Source organism: Mustelus asterias, chromosome 13, assembly GCF_964213995.1.
Source record: "Mustelus asterias chromosome 13, sMusAst1.hap1.1, whole genome shotgun sequence".
Classification (NCBI taxonomy): Eukaryota; Metazoa; Chordata; class Chondrichthyes; order Carcharhiniformes; family Triakidae; genus Mustelus; species Mustelus asterias.
In genome coordinates this window covers 60301766-60326265 of record NC_135813.1, presented here as the reverse complement: position 1 = coordinate 60326265, position 24500 = coordinate 60301766, and the positions used below count along the sequence as shown (strand labels likewise).

At 43.0% G+C, this 24500-nt stretch overlaps 2 protein-coding genes across 3 annotated transcripts; one reads left to right on the top strand and one right to left on the bottom strand.

Annotated features, from left to right (window-relative positions):
* Window positions 1-3597: 3597 nt before the first annotated feature.
* Window positions 3598-12710, top strand: c13h22orf39 (chromosome 13 C22orf39 homolog). 2 transcript variants are annotated; one of them, XM_078227640.1, is made up of 4 exons: window positions 3598-3662; window positions 4243-4410; window positions 7556-7704; window positions 12276-12710. In XM_078227640.1, exons 1-3 carry the CDS (start codon window positions 3639-3641, stop codon window positions 7664-7666), a joined length of 303 nt encoding a protein of 100 aa, XP_078083766.1. In that variant the 5' UTR covers window positions 3598-3638; the 3' UTR covers window positions 7667-7704; window positions 12276-12710. The 2 variants fall into 2 exon arrangements, with proteins under 2 accessions (XP_078083766.1, XP_078083765.1); XM_078227639.1 differs by lacking the exon at window positions 7556-7704.
* A 1755-nt stretch (window positions 12711-14465) lies between these two features.
* On the bottom strand, window positions 14466-22173 carry mrpl40 (mitochondrial ribosomal protein L40). Its single transcript, XM_078227638.1, has 4 exons — window positions 22005-22173; window positions 20079-20162; window positions 18278-18433; window positions 14466-14953 (listed from the first exon to the last, which is right to left on the bottom strand). Exons 1-4 carry the CDS (start codon window positions 22031-22033, stop codon window positions 14644-14646), a joined length of 579 nt encoding a protein of 192 aa, XP_078083764.1. The 5' UTR covers window positions 22034-22173; the 3' UTR covers window positions 14466-14643.
* Window positions 22174-24500: the final 2327 nt, after the last annotated feature.

Here is a 24500-nt window from a genome sequence, read left to right as displayed (position 1 = left end):
TTGTCCGTAGCAAACTACCCAGCCTTCAGGAGAACAGTGACCACGACACCACACAACCCTGCCACAGCAACCTCTGCAAGACGTGCCGGATCATCGACACAGATTCCATCATCTCACGTGAGAACACCATCCACCAGGTACATACTCTTGCAACTCGGCCAACGTTGTCTACCTGATACGCTGCAGGAAAGGATGTCCCGAAGCATGGTACATTGGGGAGACCATGCAGACGCTACAACAACGGATGAATGAACACCGCACGACAATCACCAGGCAAGAGTGTTCTCTTCCTGTTGGGGAACACTTCAGCGGTCACGAGCATTCGGCCTCTGATCTTCGGGTAAGCATTCTCCAAGGCGGCCTTCACGACACACGACAATGCAAAGTTGCTCAGCAGAGACTGATAGCCAAGTTCCGCACACATGAGGGCGGCCTCAACCGGGATCTTGGGTTCATGTCACACTATCTGTAACCCCCACGACTTGCCTGAGCTTGCAAAATCTCACTAACTGTCCCGTCTGGAGACAATACACATCTCTTTAACCTGTGCTTAACGCTCTCTCCACTCACATTGTCTGTACCTTTAAGACTTGATTACCTGTAAAGACTCGCATTCCAACAATTATTTTGTAAATTCAGTTTGTGTCTTTATATGCCCTGTTTGTGAACAGATGTCCCACTTACCTGACGAAGGGGCAGCGCTCCGAAAGTTAGTGGCTTTTGCTACCAAATAAACCTGTTGGACTTTAACCTGGTGTTGTGAGACTTCTTACTGTGTCCATACAAGAAAGCCAGATACGATCTAAGGGGATCCATCAAGGATACCAAAAGACAGTACCGGACCAAGCTGGAGTCTCAGGCTAGTCACACAGACCCCCGCTGACTATGGCAAAGTCTGCAAGACATAACAGGCTACAAGATGAAGGCATGTAAAATCATCAGCTCCAACGCACCCCTCCCTGAGGAGCTCTATGCATTCTATGCCCCTTTTGGGCAAGAGGTCAGCGAGAGCATGCCCTCCGCCCTGGATGAACTTGTATCTGGGTCACCATTGCAGATGTCAGAGCAGCTTTCTCGAAGGTCAACCCATGGAAAGTGACTGGCCCAGATAGGGTACCCAGACGAGCACTCAGATCTTGAGCAGATCAGCCGGCAAGGGTATTCGCAGACATCTTCAACCTCTCTTTACAACAATCTGAGGTCCCTCTCTGCTTTAAGAAGACCATCATCCCGGCACCTAAGAAAAACAAAGCAGCGTAACTCAATGACTATCATCCGATGGCTCTAACATCCATCACTATAAAGTGCTTCGAAAGGCTAGTCATGGCACAAATCAATTCCAGACTCCCGGACTACCTGGATCCTCTACAATTTGCCTATCGTCTACAGCAGATCCATCTCCCTGGCCCTGCACTCAACCCTGGAACACTTAGATACCAAAGACATCTATGTCAGATTCCTATTTACTGACTACAGCTCAGCCTTCAACTCCATGATTCACACAAAACTGATCTCACAGACCACAATCAGTAAGGATAGGCAACAACACCTCCTCCACAATCATCCTCATAACCGGTGCTCCACAAGGCTGTGTTCTCAGCCCCCTACTATACTCCTTATATATCTATGACTGTGTGGTCAAATTCCCCTCCAGTTAGCTTTTGATGTTTGCTGACGTAGTGGGATAGATCTCAAACAATGACGGGACAGAGTACAGGAATGAGATAGAGAATCTAGTGAACTGGTATGGCGAAAATAATCTCTCCCTCAATGTCAACAAAATGAAGGAGATTGTCATCGACTTCAGGAAGCACAGAGGAGAACATGCCCCTGTCTACATCAATGGGGAAGAAGTAAAAAGAGTTGAGAGCTTCATGTTTTTAGGTGTCCAGATTACCAACAACCTGTCCTGGTCCCACCCATGCCGACACTATAGTTAAGAAAGCCCACCAACACCTCAACTTTCTCAGAAGACTAAGGAAATTTGGCATGTCAGCTATGACTCTCACCAACTTTTACAGATGCACCATGGAAAGCATTATTTCTGGTTGTATCACAGCTTGGTATGGTTCCTGCTCTGCCCAAGACTGCAAGGAACTACAAAAGGTCGTGAATGTGGCCCAATCCATCACATAAACCAACCTCCCATCCATTGACACTGTCTACACTTCCTGCTGCCTCGGCAAAGTAGCCAGCATAATTAAGGACCCCATGCAGCCTGGACGTTCTCTCTTCCCCCTTCTGTCGGGAAAAAGATACAAAAATCTGAGGTCACATACCAACCCACTCAAGAACAGCTTCTTCCCTGCTGCCATCAGACTTTTGAATGGACCTACCTTGCATTAAGTTGATCTTTCTCTACCCTAGCTATGACTGTAACACTACATTCTGCACTCTCTCGTTTCTTTCTCTATGAACAGTATGCTTTGTCTGTATAGCACGCAAGAAACAATACTTTTCACTGTATGCTAATACATGTGACAAAAGTAAAACAAATCAAATCATAGGTTAAAGTCCAACAGGTTTATTTGGAATCACGAGCTTTCAGAGCACTGCTCCTTCATCAGGTGACTGGAGGTTAGTTCACAAACATGGCATATATCGGCAAAGATACAATTGCAAGACAATTACAGATTAGAATATGAAGAGGGCGGCACGGTAGCACAGTGGTTAGCACTGCTGCTTCACAGCTCCAGGGTCCCGGGTTCGATTCTCGGCTCGGGTCACTGTCTGTGTGGAGTTTGCACATTCTCCTCGTGTCTGCGTGGGTTTCCTCCGGGTGCTCCGGTTTCCTCCCACAGTCCAAAGATGTGCGGGTTAGGTTGATTGGCCAGGTTAAAAAAAAATTGCCCCTTAGAGTCCTGGGATGCGTAGGTTAGAGGGATTAGCGGGTAAATATGTGGGGGTAGGGCCTGGGTGGGATTGTGGTCGGTGCAGACTCGATGGGCCGAATGGCCTCCTTCTGCACTGTAGGGTTTCTATAAAAAAAAGAGTGAAAGATTCGCATTCCAACCATTCTTCACATTCCAATCTTGCAATTGTGTCTTTGCCTATATATGCCATGTTTGTGAATTAACCTCCACTCACCTGATGAAGGAGCAGCGCTCCGAAAGCTTGTGATTCCAAATAAACCTGTTGGACTTAACCTGGTATTGTGAGACTTCTTACTCTGCCCACGCCAGTTCAATGCTGGCATCTCCACATCAATAGACTATGGTAAAGATATCACAACAACAGTCCTAAGTAAAGCTACCACAACAAGTCTATAGTAAAGCTTACACAACAACAGTCTATAGTAAAGCTACCACAACAACAGTCTATAGTAAAGCTATAGTAGTTCAGTAAACACATACATTCAACAACTGTATTGAATGAATGCAGTGACGTCACAATGGGAGAAGCCCCATCTTTGCGCTAATTGGTTGTTTCGTCTTGAGAATAAATTGTGACAATGTATTTAACGCTGATTGGTCAGATTTTCATTCGGAGGGCGTGTCACTCATAAACATTGAACGTTGATTGGCTAATTTATTATCAATGAGGAGAAGAGGGCGCGGAAAAGTGACAGAAGCTCCGCAGTGATTGGCTGCAGCCATGTCATTCACAAGACGGTGATCAAACTGCGGAAAGGTGAAAGGATGGCGGACGGGGAGATATGGAGGGTGAGTGAGGGCCTGCTCTGTGGCTAGGATAATGCACTGGGTAGCAGGAGAGACCGTGGGAAGTGGGTAGAGCTCTGGTATTTGTTTTACTGGTGAACATTCAGTGTGCATAGATCAAATGAACCCCATAGGACAAGTTACTGGGACAAATGCAAGATGTGATCGAAAATCGACCTGCTTTAGATTTTAGGAAATTATTAGCCCACTACTGAAACTGGACAGGACGAAAATCGAGAATCAGATGAACTAAATAATTATTAGCTCTGATGAAATGTTCCCTGTGTTAGGACGGCGTGATTGGGAAGCCACTTCTAATATTCTTGCAAAGATCGGTTGGAATAAATATCTGATGTTATTTGCAGAAGTTCGGCTGTTCTGAAGACAGGACTGAACTCAGACAGTATTTGCACACTGCAGCTCAGCTGTGCATTCGTACCGTTTAAATTCTTGGCCAGTCACCTTTTAAATAGTGGTTTACTCCTGGGGGTAGCATTCTTGGCTCACGACATGGGGTGTTTTACAAGTTTTGTGTTCTGTCAAGATGTTTCTGACCTGGCAACTGTCTGTCTTGTCATTACAGCCTCCTCGGGTATGCGATGATTACCGCAGTGAGTGGAAGCACTGCCGAAGTTTGGGGAATCTCTTTCATCACTACTACACATATGGAGAGTTGCCCTCCTGTCAACAGTGGAAGAAAGATTACCACAATTGCATGGAATGGGAAAAACTTAAGTTTGACGAGGCTAAGGTGGGATTAATGAAACAAGCTGCCTTATTAAGTATTAAATGCATCTGGATTTAGCCAAATATCACCCTGATAACTGCCGGAAGCATTTTGTTTTGAAGTTATTCTCTGACATTGTTTTCCCCTTCTGAAGGCAGTGACTTATGATCGATAAATGTGTACAAGCAGTTGCAGCAGTCTAGTTGAAATAACCATTTTTATTTTGATTTGATTTATTATTGTCACATGTATTCTACAGTGAAAAATATTGTTTCTTGTGCACTATACAGACAAAGCATACCGTACATAGAGAAGGAAAGGAGAGGGTGCAGAATGTAGTGTTACAGTCATAGGTACGGTGTAGAGAAAGATCAATTTTAGGTCCATTCAAAAGTCTGTTGGAGCAGGGAAGAAGCTGTTCTTGAGTTGGTTGGTATGTGACCTCAGACTTCTGTATTTTTTTCCCAATGGAAGAGAGTATGTCCAGGGTGCATGAGGTCCTTGATTATGTCGGTTGCTTTTGCAAGGCCAATCGACGGGAGGCTGGTTTGCGTGATAGGCTGGGCTTAAACTTGAACAAAGGATTTTTTTATTGGAGGCCAGTTAGCTCACACTACATTCTGTATCTCCCGATGTTTAAATGTACATGTCAGTAGGGGGGGCACTGAATGCTCTTTAAGAAGTGGGAATGGGACTGTGCTTGGGACTATTGGGACCGGAAACTTCTCCTTGTACTTGCTACTAAAATATAGTCCATAAGACCATAAGACCATAAGACATAGGAGCGGAAGTAAGGCCATTCGGCCCATTGAGTCCACTCCACCATTCAATCATGGTTGATTTCAACTCCATTTACCCGCTCTCTCCCCATAGCCCTTAATTCCTCGAGAAATCAAGAATTTATCAATTTCTGTCTTGAAGACGCTCAACGTCTCGGCCTCCACAGCCCTCTGTGGCAATGAATTCCACAGACCCACCACTCTCTGGCTGAAGAAATTTCTCCTCATCTCTGTTCTAAAGTGACTCCCTTTTATTCTAAGGCTGTGCCCCCGCGTCCTAGTCTCCCCTGTTAATGGAAACAACTTCCCTACGTCCATCCTATCTAAGCCGTTCATTATCTTGTAAGTTTCTATCAGATCTCCCCTCAACCTCCTAAACTCCAATGAATATAATCCCACGATCCTCAGACGTTCATCGTATGTCAGGCCTACCATTCCTGGGATCATCCGTGTGAATCTCCGCTGGACCCGCTCCAGTGCCAGTATGTCCTTCCTGAGGTGTGGGGCCCAAAATTGCTCACAGTACTCCAAATGGGGCCTAACCAGTGCTTTATAAAGCCTCAGAAGTACATCCCTGCTTTTGTATTCCAAGCCTCTTGAGATAAATGACAACATTACATTTGCTTTCTTAATTACGGACTCAACCTGCAAGTTTACCTTTAGAGAATCCTGGACTAGGACTCCCAAGTCCCTTTGCACTTTAGCATTATGAATTTTGTCACCGTTTAGAAAATAGTCCATGCCTCTATTCTTTTTTCCAAAGTGTACGACCTCGCACTTGCCCACGTTGAATTTCATCAGCCACTTCTTGGACCACTCTCCTAAACTGTCTAAATCTTTCTGCAGCCTCCCCACCTCCTCAATACTACCTGCCCCTCCACCTATCTTTGTATCATCGGCAAACTTGGCCAGAATGCTCCCAGTCCCGTCATCTAGATCGTTAATATATAAAGAGAACAGCTGTGGCCCCAGCACTGAACCCTGCGGGACATCACTTGTCACCGGTTGCCATTCTGAGAAAGAACCTTTTATCCCAACTCTCTGCCTTCTGTCTGTCAGCCAATCGTCAATCCATGTAGTCCCAGCTACTCAAAGGAAGCTGTTGTCGAAGAATTATTTGATTTAATATAGAGGAACAGAAATAACGTTAAAAGAACCTTGCATTTATTTGGCATCTTTCAGGATATCCCAAAGTGCCTTACAAAATGCTTTTGGAGTTTGCTCGCTGTTGTAATATAGGAAACATGGCAGCTAATTTGCACACAGCAATCACACCTGGAAGGTGTTGGTGTAGTGATGTTGTCACTGGACTAATAATCCAGAGACACGGGGTAATGCTCTGAGGGCCTGGGTTCGAATCCCACTAAGGCAGTCGGTGAACTTTGGAATCTGGAATGACCATGAAACCATTGTTGTAAAACCCATCTGGTTCACTGATAATGTCTTTTAGGGATGGAAATCTTACATGTGACTCTTGAAATGGCCTAGCAATCCACTCGGTTCTAGGGATGGACAACAATGCTGGCCCACCTATTCACGCCCACAACCCATGAATGAATTTTTTAAAACCCAGATTCTGTTTGAAGAGTTAATATTCACCAAACCAAGCTGTTATGTTCGCTGGATTGATGCTAGGAAGCATGGAGGCTGAACAAACTAAAAGGAGCTTTATTAATGAGGTGTGTTCAACACAGGTTGCTTCTTTACTCTGTACTCTGACCCACGCTAGTGATCGGTGACATCCTGCATATCTTATTATGCTGCGTTGCTTCTCCAAAATCGATTTGGAATCTACAGTGCAGAAGGAGGCCATATGGTCCATCAAACCTGCACTGACAACAATCCCACCCAGGCCCTATCCCCACAACCCCATATATTTACCCTCCGAATCTCCCTGACACTAAGGGCAATTTAGCATGGCCAATCAACCTAACCTTCACATCTTTCGAATGTGGGAGGAAACTGGAGCACCCAGAGGAAACCCACGCAGACACGGGGAGAATGTGCAGACTCCACACAGGCAGTGACCCAAGCCAGGAATTGAACCCGGTCCCTGGCGCTGTGAGGCAGCAGTGCTAACCACTGTCACCGTGCCGCCCCATATAAATACATAACATTTCCACCTTCTTTTTAAATTGAACATCCCCAGCAAATTTAAACAAGTGTAACGTGAACAATAATAATCACTAAGTCAGATGGTTTGGAGGTTGTCATTCTCTGAATGGTTGCCAGCGAACCTCAGGCATCTGCTTCTTGGCACTAGTTGTAACCTCTGGTATTTCCGACTTTGTATGAACATTGTCAGTGGTTATTTTGACTGGTGTCGATGTTGTACTTAGAGGTTGACTTTGTGCTTGGTCTGAAATTGAGGTGTTGTTTTTCTCAAACAGTTCTGTTGGTGTCAGGGTTTCAGGAAGATTGAGTTCAGAACCTTGCAGGTTCTATCTCTGATGAATCGATTCTCCCCACCAACATCTGGTCCACATGTCTCTTCCAGATGACGTCATCCCGGGTCTGGACGGCATATCAGACAGGTCCAGTACGTATAATGATCGTGGCAGGAACTCATTTCTCTCCTGTAGAGTAGTTCCTAGCCAGAACTTCTTGTCCTTAGTGGAAAACGCATGTATAGCTTTATTTCCCATCGTTCAATCTGACCTTGTTTCTTTTGGACCATTTATTTTATCTTTGGAGGTTTCAATTAGTTGAATGCCGAATGTGATTGTCAGTTCATCATCAGTAATGCTGGAGAAAGTTTTGTCACTGAATGAGCAGTATTCCTTTATATGAGTAGAAATTGATTTAGACATTTGGTCAACGTCTGACTTTATGCTTCATTGTTTGCACAAAACTTTCTGCTAGTCCATTTGTAGCAGGATGGTACAGTGCACATTTAATATTTTGTGTACCATTCTCTTTCAAGAAACTTTCAAATTTTTAGTTCAAATAATAGTTTGTCTATTATCACTCACTAATTGCTCAGGAAATCCAAATCTACTAAAGATTTCTCTTAACCTCTTGATCACCTTTTCTGATGAAGTTGACTTCATTATGGTGACTTCTGGCCACATTAAACATGACTAGGAATATATGTCCTTCAAAATCCTAGAATCCCTAAAGTGCAGAAGGAGGCCATTCAGCCCATCAAGCCTGCACTGACCCCATCCTTACCCCGTAACTTCACATATTTATCCTGCTAATCTCCCCGAAACTAGGGTCAAATTAGCATGGCCAATCAACCTAACCTGCACATCTTTGGATTGTGGGAGGAAACCGGAGCACCTGGAGGAAACCCATGCAGTCACAGAGAATGAGCAAACTCCACACACACACTGACCCAAGCCGGGAATCGAACCCAGGTCCCTGGCATTGAGGCAGCAGTGTTAACCACTGTGCTACCGTGCTGCCTCAGAAGGTCCTGCATAGTCGATGTGCATCTGTTGCCAAGCCTCTTCTGATCATTCCCAAGGATGCAGCGGTTCTTACAAGTTTCGTATAATCTGCAAACTTTGAAATAGTGCTCTAGTACATCAAGGTCTAGGCCCTTAATATATATTAGCAAAAGTATGAACAATGACCCCTGGGGAAGTCTTTTCTCCAGTTTGAAAAACAACCATTAACCTAATAACTGCTCGGCTTCCTATCACTTGGCCAATCTTGTATCCATGTTGTTATTGACCCTTTTATTTCAAGATTTTTAACATTGCTCTCATGTCTGTAGTTTTGCACTGTATCAAGTGCCTTTTGGATGCTCATGTACACCTTATCAGCCCTCTCAGTTAGCTCTTCAAAGAACTCCAGGAAGATAGTTAAACATGATTTTCCCTTAAGAAATTATGCTGGCTTTCCTTAATTAACCCACATTTGTCCAACTGACAATAAATTTTGTCCTGGATTATTGTTTCTGGATGTTGCCCATCACCAAAGTTAAACTGACAGGCCTATAGTTGCCGGATTTATCTTTACACCCTTTCTTTTGAACACGGGTGTAATGTTTGCAATTTTCCAGTCACTTGTTACCACCTGAGTATAAAGACTGAAAAATTATGGTCAGTGCTTCCTAGTTTCTACTCTCTCCCCTCAGTATCCTTGGACTCATCAGACCTAGTGCCTTATGAACTTGAAGACAGTAGGAGACGATTCAGCTCATCAAGTCTGCACTGCCTCTGTGAAGCATCAACTTATCCATTGCTGCTCCCCAGATGATTGCACATTCTTCCTTTCTTTTGCCAATTACCTTAAACTGTTCTCAATCCTTCCACCAACGGGAACATTTTCATAAAATCCCTAGAGTGCAGAAGAAGGCCATTCAGTCCATCGAGTCTGCACCAACCACAATCCCACCCAGGTCCTATTCCCGTAACCCCACATATTTACCCTGTTAATCCTGACACTAGGATCAATTTAGCATGGCCAATTAACCTAACCCGCACATCTTTGGACTGAGAGGAATCCAGAGCACCTGGAGGAAACCCATGTAGACACGGGGAGAATGTGCAAACTCCACAGACAGTAACCCAAAGCCGGAATTGAACCCGTGTCCCTGGCGCTGTGAGGCAGCAGTGTTAACCACTGTGCCACCTTTGTTTGTTACAGCTTTGCGGAAAGTTCCTGTCCAACTCTTCAATATACCGTAGATCTCATTGTCAACCCCTCCTGGATATGCATGGGTTTGGGTCAGTGGCTGAAATTGGGTTGTGCCATTATTTTCTCACTCCCATGTAGGAATATCCAGCCGCTACTCAATGTTGAGATGCACATAAATGCTTGACCAAGATCTTGGAAGGTACACAAGGAACAGCATCCTAGCTCAGTCTTGTCCGAGTTTTTCATTACGCTCCTTAAATAGTTTCTGAAAAATATATATATAGTATCTTTATGTCATAACACCTTCCAAAAGCATAAAACAGATGATGGCACTGAGCCACGAGGAGAAATTAGGCCAGATGACCGAAAGAGGCAGTTTTAAGGAGTGTCTTAAAGAAGGAAAGCAAAGTAGAGACGCAAAAAGATAGGGGAGGAATTCTAGAACTTAATTCTGCGGCAGTGGTGGAATGGTTTTTGATTTGATTTATTATTGCCATGTGTATTAGTATACAGTGAAAATTATTATTTCTTGCGCATCATAGAAAGCATTCTTTCTGGTTGTATCACAGCTTGGTATGGCTCCTGCTCTGCCAAGACCGCAAGGAACTACAAAAGATCATGAATGTAGCCCAATCCATCACGCAAACCAGCCTCCCATCCATTGACTCTGTCTACACTTCCCGCCTTGGCAAACAGCCAGTATAATTAAGGACCCCACGCACCCAGGACTTTCTCTCTTCCACCTTCTTCCATCGGGAAAAAGATACAAAAGTCTGAGGTCACGTACCAACCGACTCAAGAACAGCTTCTTCCCTGCTGCTGTCAGACTTTTGAATGACTTTTGAAAGGTTATCCACTTTGGAAGAAATAATAGTAAATTGGAATATTATTTAAATGGAGAAAAATTACATCGTGCGACTGTGCAGAGGGACCTGGGGGTCCTTGTGCACGAATCGCAAAAACTCAGTCTGCAGGTGCAGCAGGTGATCAAGAAGGCGAATGGAATGTTGGCCTTTATCGCGAGGGGGATAGAATATAAAAGCAGGGAGGTCTTGCTGCAACTGTACAAGGCACTGGTGAGGCCGCAACTGGAGTACTGTGTGCAGTTTTGGTCCCCTTATTTGCGAAAGGATATATTGGCCTTGGAGGGAGTGCAGAGAAGGTTTACCAGGTTGATACCGGAGATGAGGGGTGTAGCTTATGAGGAGAGATTAAACAGATTGGGTCTGTACTCGTTGGAGTTTAGAAGGATGAGGGGTGATCTTATAGAGACATATAAGATAATGAAGGGGCTGGATAGGGTAGAGGTGGAGAGATTCTTTCCACTTAGAAGGGAAACCAGAACTAGAGGGCACAGCCTCAAAATAAGGGGGGGCCGGTTCAGAACAGAGTTGAGGGGGAATTTCTTCTCTCAGAGGGTAGTGAATCTCTGGAATTCTCTGCCCATTGAAGTGGTGGCGGCTTCCTCGTTGAATATGTTTAAATCACGGGTAGATAGTTTTCTGATCGATAATGGAATTAGGGGTTATGGGGAGCAGGCGGGTAAGTGGAACTGATTCGCTTCAGATCAGCCATGATCTTGTTGAATGGCGGGGCAGGTGCGAAGGGCCAGATGGCCTACTCCTGCTCCCATTTCTTATGGACTTACCTTGCATTAAGTTTATCTTTCTTTACACCCCAGCTATGACTGTAACACTATAAGCTGCACTCTCACTTCCTTCTCTATGAACACTATGTTTTGTGTGTATAGCGTGCAGGAAACAATACTTTTCACTAAGTTAATATGTGACGATAAATTAAATCCAATACAAAGCATACTGTTCATAGAGAAGGAACGGAGGGACAGAATGTAGTGTTACAGTCATAAAAGTGTTAGAGTAAAGTTTTAAAAGTATGGAATGAGAGTAAAAGATAGAATTAGAGAGTATGCTGGGCACAGCTTGTAAGAAGTCCCCACGCTCGGTGGCATCTTGATTCTTTGAGCAGAATCAAATGCAGAAAGGCCAGAATTAGAGGAGCACAACTGTCTCCAAGGTCATGGGGCTGGAGGAGATTAGAGATGTGGAGGGGTGAGGCCATTGAGGGATTTGAGAATTTTAAAATCAAGACATTGTTTCACTGGAAGCCAATGTATGTCTGTGAGCACAAGGGTGATAGGTGAATGGGACTTAGTACGAGTTAAATATGGGCAGCATACTTTTGAATGACCAAATATACAGAGGGTACAATGTGGGAGTTAAGATGAGCACATTAAAATAGTTAAGTCCAGAAGTAGCCAAGGCATGAATGAGCTGAGATGGGGGTGGCCCTCGTGATAACAAAGAAAATTACAGCACAGGAACAGGCCCTTCGGCCCTCCAAGCCTGCACCAACCATGCTGCCCGACTGAACTAAAATTATGGCATGAATAGTTAGGTTGGAAGCTTATCTTCCATGCAATATATATGCTTTTTTCCACAGGTTTGGCTTTTAGCCATAAGATGCTGCAAATGTGGATCTAACTAAATTGTTTTAAATTTACAGAAAGCTTTATGTGAGAGTGAGAAGAGGAGGTTACAAGAACAACAGCGGCACCATCCAATCTGGGAGATGAGGAATAATCCACCAGCTGAATGGCATCTGCCCTTAAGTGACGGAAAAGAGAAATAGTGAGAATTGATCATACCCTGTGTCACAAGCTGCTGGATGTTGGGATATGGTGTAATTGGGCCCGTGTAAGCACCTCCCTGCTGTGCACCCAATAATATTTGGATTTAGAAGGACCCAAATGGAAGCAGCTTTCTCAGAGTCTGAGGACTATCAGTTAATATGGATTCACTTTGGGAGGAACTGTACACCTTCTGTCTTGCATCTGGTAATCAGAATGTTGATACGTAACTGTCGCCATGACACACCCTGTTGCAGTAAAGTTCTGCGTTCAATAAATAAACTGTTAACATTTTACAAATGCTTATTTTACACCTGTGATTGTTGATACACTTTGTTTAACAGCTGCCTGTTGGAGAGCTTGCCAAGACTGAATTGTAATGGAGATTACAGTTGAGATTATTAGACACTAGTTTGGGTGAGGAACTGGTGCAAAGAAAGGCACAGGCAAAGATTTACACTTAAACCAGTTTGACAGAGAAGGTTAAATACATCAACCCTGAATTTCTGCTACCGTGCAAATTAAAACATGCTACCGTGCAAAGGGACCTGGGGGTCCTTGTGCATGAGACGCAAAAGCCCAGTCCGCAGGTACAACAGGTGATCAAGAAGGCAAATGGGATGTTGGCCTATATTGCGAGGGGGATGGAATATAAAAGCAGGGATGTCTTGATGCACCTGTACAGGGCATTGGGGAGGCCGCAGCTGGAATACTGTGTGCAGTATTGGTCCCCTTATATGAGGAAGGATGTATTGGCATTGGAGGGAGTGCAGAGAAGGTTCACCAGGTTGATACCGGAGATGAGGGGTTTGGATTATGAGGAGAGGCTGAGGAGATTGGGTTTGTACTCGTTGGAGTTTAGAAGGATGAGGGGGGATCTTATGGAGACTTATAAGATAATGCGGGGGCTGGATAGGGTGGAGGCGGAGAGATTCTTTCCACTTAGTAAGGAAGTTAAAACTAGAGGACACAGCCTCAAAATAAAGGGGGGTCGGTTTAAGACAGAGTTGAGGAGGAACTTCTTCTCCCAGAGGGTGGTGAATCTCTGGAATTCTCTGCCCACTGAGGTGGTGGAGGCTACCTCGCTGAATATGTTTAAAGCGCGGATGGATGGATTCCTGATCGGTAAGGGAATTAAGGGTTATGGGGATCAGGCGGGTAAGTGGTACTGATCCACGTCAGATCAGCCATGATCTTATTGAATGGCGGGGCAGGCTCGAGGGGCTAGATGGCCTACTCCTGCTCCTATTTCTTATGTTCTATGTTCTTATGTCCTCCCAATTTCATGCTGCAACTTTGCAGATCAGCCGTGCTTAGGAGAAATTGTGAAAGTTATTTATGCCACTTCTGAGAAATCTACCATCCAAGTATACACAAGAAAATGGGAGAGCCCCTGTAGAAATTCAGGGCACTTACTCAAGCAGAGAGTCAGAGAAATGCCACATGTCAAAGTTGAAGAGGAACTTGAAACCACATTCTTTTTCCTTAGAAGAAGAATATTGAGAAACACAAGTTTGTGGAATTTTTGCATGCTCATACAAGATATTGCTTAAGTAAATTCCTAATAGCATTCTAGGTGTAGCTACACCACAGACTGCAGAGGTGGCTGCTTCATCCCCACCTGTTCGATGGCAAGGCCAACATTTATTGCCCACGATGACACATCCCACAAATGAATAGCAACACAATAAATGGTGCAATACTAGGTACTATTATGCCATCAACAGGAAACAGCTACAAACGAGGGAAGCTTACATCCTGATGAAAAGTTGAAATTCTACTGCAGTGACCCCTGGAAAGGGAGAAAAATTGTGTGCAAAGTAAATTTGCATAAAGTGACTAGTACAGCACAATACAGGCACTGGAAAACACGTTTCTGCCAGTGAATCCTATGCTACTTGTATAATCAATTTAATTATGGAGGAATTCACATTTTTGTGATGACTACTGAAGTCACCTGACAACATATTGGTGTTAAGACTATACCCAAAGTGTAATATGAATAAAGGCACCTGGTCAGAAGAAAGGATATTGCCACAATGCAATAAAGGTGAAAACTATTAAGGAAAAATTAACAAAGCTAATTTAATAAAACCCAGTATCATTTCTGGAAATTTGTATATTATAAGCATGATATGCACAGTAATGCTGCAGCAGTGTGGTATATTTACATGTCAATATTCATTTTTTAGAAAAATTAACTAACTTAAAGACAACCCAAAAGCAGCAAGGATGTCAGACATGTCACTGTGTATACACTTTTGTGATATCTCTGTATTTCCCATCAGGTGCTTCATAGTTAACTATGGGAGGAGTAAAACTACATCCCTGTAACTCTAATGGAAACAGTTCTTGGTCCCGTTTAATGGCAGCCTGGTACAACTCTTCCGATTCCAGTCGCAGTTCCTGAAGGGCCTGTTGCTGTGCCTCAATCACGGACTGGATCATTTCAGCTTCCTTTTCATGTTCTTTTTGCTTGTAACGTGACCATTCCTTCATCAGAAGTGCTCGCCTCTCGCTCTCTTCCACTGGCAGCTTCGGAGGATCTCTGACTCTGTAGGCAAAACGTACAAAACTTTACTGCAGGCTGTGCGCTTCGTTATTTAACATGTTGTTCATGTTGCAGTCTGACCTGGACCAATACAATCTGTTAACATCTACATTTATAAATACTGATCCAGATCTTCCAGTCAGTGTCCATGCCTGAGAATTCCTGAAAACTGACCTTTTTGCATTTTTCCTGATCCCAGCTAAAGCATCAATGGGTCAGCGCAGACATCCAAATACGAGAAATGACGGACAAAGCCAGCACCTGCCCCTGTTTACAACAGTAGCTACCATATTCACGTTAAATTTTTTTAAATCTCAAGTCTTTCAGTAGGTGAGTGGGTTAGTGAGTGGGTGAGGGTAGTAGAGTCGAGGACTGGGTGGTAGGATTGGGGAGGTGATTTGGTGTGGGTGGTTTTGGGGTTGGATGGGGTAGGGTCAGTTACGGTGCTCAGCTGGCCAATAATGGAGTCAGACCTGGCATTAACCAGTGTAACATTTTCAGGGCAAGTATGCAGCTAAGTTTCACTCATCTGGCACTGAGCTCAGTATCAGAGACTTTCACAGAGGGTTGAGGGCAGCACAAATCAGCCCATTGAAAGTTTACACTTCCAGGTCAGTTTCAGCGCATGTCTGCATGTTGGGACTTCCTCAGGATCCTGACATGAACTTTCCAACTTAGATCCAATCTCTGATCATCTGGACACGGAGATATTTCTGAGAAATATTGGCCCAAATCTTCCACAGCGCTGCATACATTTAATTACTTGAAAGACTGCAACCAAAAACAGCAAACATTTTGTGTACAAGATTCCATGAACAATAATGAGATGAATGACCTGCCAATCTGTCATTGGTAATGTTGATTAAGAGAGGTCAGCAAAACTCACCGTTCTTCTTCAACTAATAGAAAATGGGATTTGGAGACTGTTTTGGACAGATAGTCTCAGTTCAATGTCTTAACTCAGGAAATAAATAAAGCCTTACATTTACATAATTCCATGATCCCAGGCATCCCTAAGCATTTTACAGCCAATTAAGTACTTGAAGTGTAGTCACTATTCCAATGTAGGAAATGCAGCAGCCAATTTGTGCACAGCAAGCTTCCACAAACAGGAACATGACAATAATGGGAATCTGTTTGTGAAATTAATTGAAGATTAATGATATTAATTGGTCAGGGCAGCAGTAAGAATCCCATTTGTATTAGATAGAGAACAGCAGCAAGTTCTTGTGCCTTCCCTTAAAAATATAACAAAGAATAAATTGGCAAGCCATTCATCTAATTTATTGCTTGTGGAATCATGCTGTGTACAAAATGGTCATTGTGTTTGGTTACAAGAGTCACTACATTTTCAGCTAATTAAAAGATTGAGTTATAAATATTGACCGGGGCACCAGAGAGAATTCCTATTTTTCGAAATTGTGATTTGATTTATGGTCGCATGTATTACTGTACAGTGAGAAGTATTGTTTCTTGTGCGCTATACAGACAAAGCACACCGTTCCTAGAGAAGGAAACGCAAGAGTGCACAATGTAGTGTTACAGTCATCGCTAGGGTGTAAAGAAAGATCAACTTAATGCGAGGTAGGTCCATTCAAAAGTCTGATGGCAGCGGGGAAGAAGCTGTTCTTGAGTCAGTTGGTACGTGACCTGAGACTTTCGTATTTTTTTCTGAGGCCATGTACTTTTTCCCCACGGAAGAAGGTGGAAGAGAGTATGTCTGGGGTGTGTGGGGCCGTTAATTATGCTGGCTGCTTTGCCGAGGCAGCGGGAAGTGTAGACCGAGTAAATGGATGGGAGGCTGGTTTGCGTGATGGATTGGGCTACATTCACAACTTTTTGTAGTTTCTTGCAGTCTTGGGCAGAGCAGGAGCCATACCAAGCTATGATACAACCAGAAAGAATGCTTTCTATGGTGTATCTGCAAAAGTTGGTGAGAGTCATAGCTGACATGCCAAATTTCCTTAGTCTTTTGAGAAAATAGAGGCGTTGATGGACTTTCTTAACTATAGTGTTGGCATGGGGGGACCAGGACAGATTGTTGGTAATCTGGATACCTTAAAACCTAAAGCTTTCGACCATTTCTCTCCATCCCTGTTGATATAGAAAAGGGGCATGTTCTCCACTACGCTTCCTGAAGTCGATGATAATCTCCTGCCATGGTATCTTTTACGTATCTTGGAGCAGAGTTTCAATTTTAATGGATCATGCAAAGGACAATAGCTGAACAGAGTGTTTTAAATTACGAGTTCAGAGGGCCATCAGTTGAGCTAAAACTAGGATTTCAGATACACAAAAGCCCTGCTTTGCATTGACCGGTGGATGGCTGAATGATAAATTTCTTGCGCCAAATAAGTCATCCTGGATTCACTGTTCTGTCTTCATTTGCACTCACTCCCTCTACCTCTCATCTAAATCTCATACCGCCATCCCCTCTTACTTCATATTTATTTTTGTTCATTTATACCTATGCCTCTCTCCCCAGCCCAGATGTTAGATCCACTGATTTTTTCTTGCTGGAGCAAGATATATAATCGCGATGACACAAAAATATTCCAATTAAACAAAATGAAAGTCTAGGTCTGAAAATAAACTCTTACCAACAATATTAAAAAACAAATCACAACCCAGGCTTTAATAATTGGGCATCCTGCTCCCAGCATTGGAACTGGATTTAACTAAGTTTTGGATTAGTCCGTTTCTGTGCAAATTGTATCAACAAGACCTCTGCACATACAATTCGACTTCTCATTCATAATTATGACAAGTATAAACTTCAGTTACTAATATGGATTTCACAGGATATTCATAAGTACATTGGTGAGTTTCTGCATTTATCAGATATCCAGTTACTGAAAGAGCCTCTTGAGAAGCAGCATTGTGAAGCCAAATGGCTGGATTAAACGAGTGTTTAAATGTACACTGGTAATACTTAAACTTTGTTTAAGCTCTGTGGATGTAACAACACCACAAAGGACTTCAGCAGTTCTACAAGGTGGCTCACCACCATATTCTGAAGGGCAAGAACGAATGGGTAATATGCTGCCCCGGAAAGTGATATCCGCATCCCATGAGTGAATAAAAGGAACTGTGGCCTTTGAGAGGCTATAATATGTCTCGAATATTGGCTTGAATTTGGGATGTTTAAATCTGGGAAAATTGAATTTCTTATTGCCATTGCAATAATTTTAAAAACATGACAAACAGCAAAAGAAAACACAACCACAAAGGAACCTAACTCCCCACCCCAACTAGACAATGATGGACGGTCATTTTTCCCTTTGGGAACAATGAATCTTTTGGATTTATGTCTTAGTTCACACGGACCTGGATTCATCGAGGAACTTGGTTGGAGTGATGAAATCTTCGATTGGGATCAGCTCTGGAGGAACACGTTCCAATTTTTTCAGTCTTTTTCTCAGACGTTCTCTTGCTGCCTGTTCTCTCTTGGGGTCCACTTTCTTCTTTTTCTTCGGTTCAGCTCTGGAAAACAAATTCACACAAATAGAGAGGAAATAATTTTGGCTACATTTTTGTCTCCCAGGCATCCCTCCCTAGCAATGAGATGCTGTGGCCATTTTAATCCAGCCCAGGAAGTACAGAGATGGGGCAGCAATACCTCTAACTTTCCTTCGATTTTTCCCCAGTAAAAGCAATGAAAGCTGGGATTACATCAGGTAGAAATCACAGGCCCAGGCTCGTTCAGTGCAACACAACACCCATTTGATACAAGAATTTCAGGCAGAGGCATCATAGATTCCCTACAGTGCAGAAGGAGGCCATCCCACATATTTACCCCGCCAATCCCCCTGACACTAGGGGCAATTTAGTATGGCCAATCAACCTAACCTGCAGATCTTTGGACTCTGGGAGGAAACCGGAGTACCCGGAAGAAACCCACACAGACACGGGGCGAACGTGCAAACTCCACACCGACAGTCACCTGAGGCAGGAATTGAACCTGGGCCCCTGGCACTGTGAGGCAGCAGTGCTAACCACTGTGCCACCGTGCTGCCTCTTAAAGGAAAGAACTTTTATGTCACATTTTCTTTTAAACACTCGCTATTTTGACATCTCCTGTTCCCTAAATGTGATGGATTAATTCAGAGCACCCATACTTTCTGCTTCCTGACCTTTGCCAGTAAATGAATTTGCCTCAAAATGGTTGAGAGCAGCCTGGGTGATATTCTCTAACCCATCCCTTGAAATGCATTTTGCTCCTGAAGGGCAAGATCAGAAATTGGTACTTAAAAGAAAGCGATATTCACCACTAAGTACTGCAATTTCCTTTTTAGATTTCCAGCATCCACAGTATTTTGCTTTCCCTTTTCTGCTGTATTACTTCCCAAAAGTATCATGAGGCAATATTAATTAATTCAGCCATTCTTTAATCGGTGTACAAATCAAGTATGTTTTTTTGCATGATTTATCCTTTCAAACACTAATGTATTCAAATGATGATTCAGGCAATTTAATGATTTCAAATTTAACATACAGAAACTGATACAGAAGTTCTTCCTCATGAACACATTGAAAATTTCAGCTGTCGTAGGTTTTTATTCTATTTCATTTCTATTACAAAAACATCCCAGATGGCTTCACAAGAGAATAATCGGACAAAAATTGACATTGATCCAAAGAAGAAATGAAAGGTGGGGAGGTGAAGAGACTTTTGGAGGGAATTCCAAATCTTAGGACCCAGATGGCTGAAGTCACAGCTTCAATGATGGGCAAAGGAACTGGGGATGCACAAGAGACCAGATTTTGAGGAATGCAAGAGTTCTTAGACAGGGCTGCAAGACGATATCGAGATATGGAAGGGCAAGCTTATGGAGGAAGTTGAACAAGAGGATAAGATTTTTAAAACTTGAAGTGTTTATATACAGCCATGCCATCTACCAGTACCTCACTCTAGTGGGCGTTATACATATATGAGTCTTAATGATGAGTGTTAGCAGACAATTTAATTCTATAAGGAAGAATAACCTCACAAGGGTCTTGCCCTTTCAGCAAGGCTTTGATAAGCTTCTATTAAACCACAATATGCCAGACTAATATAATGGGTAGAGGTTTGTTCCATATGAACCCAGGCAAGAAGAATTGCAGCCTGTCCTAACATATACTATACCTCATTGGTAAGGATTCTCTGAGTGCCAGCAGGGTCGTCCGCCAGTGACTATATCGAGCAGAAGCATTCCACACTGAACAAGGACTGGAAGAGAAGGAAAGACAATGTTCCAGATGAATTATGAGACCCATACATATGTCCCGGAGTTTAACAGTTGCTGCTTTAATAAAGTTAATCCCTCCTCCTAGCAGCTGGTCTCACTCATAACAAAAGTGGAAGAAGTCAAAAGCTAACCTCTAAGAAATCAGGGATAAAAAGTCTACTTTTGAGGCTTTCCGTCTCGAAAAATGCAATTCAAAAGCTTTGACAGCACATCTTTTTTGTCAATACTCAAGTCTGCTTTAAGCAATTGTACCTCCACAACTCTTGATCAACCACATAGATACTGATGAACACTGGGTTGTGCCCATTTTTTGCCAGTGTGAACTTCACATGCACTAATATGCTGTTAGACTGCTTGCCCGAATAAAGTAGAAAGTTTCTGCAAATTAGCAGTGGAAAAAGTTATTCAACCCCAGTCAGAAGCCTGTACCCTTGCCACAAAACTATCTCTTGCTCTCTGGCTGAACAATGCAGTCTCCCGATTGGTCTGGAACTGAGTTTTATCCCTCACCAACAATGACTTATTCTCCGCTGCAACATTGTCCAGCTCAGCCTTGGCCTCAACCTCACTGATGCTGAAATATTCGCTCATTCTCTAGTGAACTCTGACTTGTTCGTAGCCAGCCTCTTATGTTCCACTCTACATAAATTCATCACCTTCCTATCCTCCACAGGTCATTTGTCAATTCACTGAATTTAGCATTTTTGTTCTCCTTTACACAGCTTCCACTCCAGACTCTCTCCGAAATCTCTAAGTTACTTCCACTCAACTTCCCATCAGTGATGAGACTCTGTCCTTAAACTCCCTGTCCTGTAACTTGCTTTACTCCCTTCAAAACATGCCTAGAAGCTACCTTTAAGGCAATACATTCAGTTGACTCCAACAATCCTACCAAACCTCACCACTGGCTCAATGGTAGGACGCTCACCTCTGAGTTGGCAGTTCAAACTCAGTTCAAGAGACACAAGACCACAATGCAGGCTGGCACTGTAGTAGTGCAGTACTGAAGGAATGTACTGTACTGCTGGCAGGAGATGCTGCCATTCAGGTGAAACATTCAGCTCAGATGCAGCCCACTTTCTCAGAACGATACAGGAAAAGTATGTATTCCAAGAGCAGGGACTTTCTGCTGTACAATATTTATCCTCAACCAACATCGCTAAGGACAGAAAATACTGGAAAATCTCAGCAGGTCAGACAGCATCTGTGGAGAGAGAGTAGAGCCTTCTCTCTTCACAGATGCTGTCAGATCTGCTGTCTTTTTCCGGCTCTTTTTATTTTTGTTTCAGATTTCAGCATCTGCAGTTTTTTGCTAAGAACAGATGAGGCTGTTTGCTCTTCGTGGAACCTACTGTGCACCAATTGGGAGCCACACATGCCACAATGGTTAGCACTGCTGCCTCAAAGCACCAGGGACCCAGGTTTGATTCCCGGCTTGGATCACTGTGCAGGGTCTGCACGTTTTCCCCCATGTCTGCGTGGGTTTCCTCCCACAGTCCAAAAGACATGCTGGTTAGGTGCATTGGCTATGCCAAATTCTCCCTCAGTGTACCCGAACAGGCGCCGGAGTGTGGCGACTAGGGGATTTTCACAGTAACTTCATTGCAGTGTGAATGTAAGCCTACTTGTGACTAGTAAATAAACTTATTTCCTACATTACAACAATGGGACACCAGAAGTTGTGGAATATGCTATATAAATGCAAGTTCTTTTATTTACTGTGGGGGCTTCTAGCCTCTACATGGGATTGACGCTTGTGACCGGTGAAACGCACTCACAAGCCCCTCAACTTGAATTCGAGGCCTCTCCTCTCCTAAACTCACATCAGGGCTGGCCGGATTATCCAGGACATGTTCACCGTCCAGAGTCGGCGCCTCCTTGTCCACACCTTTTCCACTCTCTCCCTCCTCTCACCAATAGCTCCCCAATCCCGGTCTCCACACTACCCGAGTCACCTTCAGCGGCGCACCAGTAGCAGCAACTCGTTGTCACAGAAATACAGTCCGACTCGGGTGCAAAGTACACGATTAATGTTCCCAGCTCACACAGTCAAGAACCTGAGCAAAGACACTCACAACCAGTGGTTTGTTTCCGGGTTTTTCCTAAGTTAAGAAAATAAGATTACTAACGGCGCAACGTATTTTGTTCTTATAAAATAAACATACAGCAAACACACCTATTTTTAAGACCAATCTGTACAACAAACATCCAAAGTCTTCAAAAATGGGAATTAGTAACTTAATTTATAATGTGAAACAATGAGCTATTTAAAACATCTGAAAAAGCATAAATCATGGACTGAGGAAAAGGAAATGTTGTGGAGTTGTCCCAAGCGAACTTGCATTTATATAGCGCCTTTCACAATGGAATGAATTGTGATATTTTTGTAATTTCAACACGATTTTGATCACTGGCAATTAACAGCAAGGGTATGGAGTTACTGAATACACTGTGATGGATTAAAATTGATAATTCATGTAGCAAGAGGAAACCGATTGTTGTCTTTTCAATTTGAAAAGGGTTTTCAATTGGATTATCATAAGAGTTGGTCTTAGAAGCCTTGTTTCTTCAATAAATGGTCCTGACTTTGACAATGGGAGGAACATTTTCAAAATGCAGAATATAAAATATGCAAGAGGACAAATAATGTGCTGCCGTGTTTCTTACAACAGTGACTGATATCAGAAGTATTTAATTGGCTGTACTGTGCTTTGGTGGTTGTGTACGGTGATGTATAAATACAAGTCTTCCTTTTAATCAACCGGTTACACTGGCAAACAGATACAGTGCTTGAATCTGGAGAATGAGACTGGTGCACTATTTGTTCTGGATTATTGTGTGCACATCTGTTCTTTTGATGATTTGAAGTAAATTATTGTCTGTGCGTGAGCATTGGAATAACCAATACAAATTAAGGAATGCAAGAAATAGTTGGAATGGGGTATGGTTAATATTACCAACAAGTCCATCCTTTTTCTTATTGCCACCCTTCCTCTTGCCATATCTCTCAATTGCAACAATAATTTGATTCCTAAGCCCATTTACTAACACAATCTACTAATAATATGAATTCTTTGTCATATTGAATAACTGACCTGAGCCAGTTTATCAGTTTCCCCACACAAGAATCTAGAAAACTTCAAACTGTACTTGCTCCAAAATATATAAAATACAATTTCCTTAACAGTTCTTTCAAACTTTAAGTCAGTTGAGCACTAAATCTAGGCTGGCATTTGAGTGTAGTGGTGAGAACAAATTTTTTAATGATGAGATGTGAATTACTTTTAACATCAAGGCTCTGTTTGTCCTCTCAGGTGAGCATAAAGCATCTAAAAGGATAACTTGAAGAAAAGCAAGGGTGCCCTGGTGCCCAATAGTTATCAAACAACCTCACAAAAACAGAACCAAAAGAGAAAATGCTGGAAAATCTCAGCAGGTCTGGTAGCATCTGTAAGGAGAGGAAAGAGATGACCCTTGTCATCTGGACTTGAAACGTCAATTATTTTCCCTCCTTACAGATGCTACCAGACCTGCTGCGATTTTCCAACATTATCTGTTGATTGCTGTTTGAGGGATCTTACTGCACACAAATTGGTTTGTCTTCTATATTGTACCAATTACAACTTTCCAAAATCAATTATTTGGCTGTAAATGCCCTGAGGTTATGAATCACAAAATCATTGAATGGTTACAAGAAGAAGAATGCAATTCAACCTGTCAAGTCCAATGGTCCAAGAGCAATTTAGCTAGTCTCACACCCCAGCACTTTGCCTGCAATATTTTCTCTTAATGTGTTTCTACAATATCCTTTTTATAAGCTATGATTGAATCTGGCGAAGGGTCATCCAGACTCGAAACATTGGCTCTATTCTCTCTCACAGATGCTGTCAGACCTGCTGAGATTTTCCAGCATGTTCTTTTATTTTTTTTCAGATTCCAGCATTTGCAGTAATTTGCCCTTATCTATATAATTGAATCTGCCTGTTTCATTCAGCTGGCATTCCAGATCATTGAGCCATGCGCTGCATTTTTGTGTTTTTTTTTGGCCAGTCACTTTCAATCTTCTGCTTATCCATCTGTCTGCCAATGGGAACAGTTTATTTCTCCAGACCCTTTGTGATTTTGAACCATCAAATCTCCTCTTAACCTTAAGGTCTGGAAAGAGAACAGCCCCAACTTCTCCAATCTATCCACATAACTGAAGTTTCCCATGCTGGGACCATGCGAGTTCTTTTTTTATAAATGAAATTCCATTCCACTCTTTAGGGAGTAACTGGATTTCACTTCCCTGCAGTAACTGGGACAACATTCTCTCCAGC

What these genes read in the sequence shown, in the direction of transcription:
- c13h22orf39 (XM_078227639.1), top strand. Translation starts at nt 3,639, where the DNA reads ATGGCGGACGGGGAGATATGGAGG. An exon ending in CGGACGGGGAGATATGGAGG is followed by an intron (nt 3,663 to 4,242) that starts GTGAGTGAGGGC and finishes TTGTCATTACAG; the next exon opens with CCTCCTCGGGTATGCGATGA. An exon ending in TTAAGTTTGACGAGGCTAAG is followed by an intron (nt 4,411 to 12,275) that starts GTGGGATTAATG and finishes TTAAATTTACAG; the next exon opens with AAAGCTTTATGTGAGAGTGA.
- mrpl40 (XM_078227638.1), bottom strand. Translation starts at nt 22,033, where the DNA reads ATGTCCTGGATAATCCGGCCAGCCCTGAT. An exon ending in ATAATCCGGCCAGCCCTGAT is followed by an intron (nt 20,163 to 22,004) that starts GTGAGTTTAGGA and finishes CTTCTCTTCCAG; the next exon opens with TCCTTGTTCAGTGTGGAATG. An exon ending in AGAGAATCCTTACCAATGAG is followed by an intron (nt 18,434 to 20,078) that starts GTATAGTATATG and finishes TTTGTTTTCCAG; the next exon opens with AGCTGAACCGAAGAAAAAGA.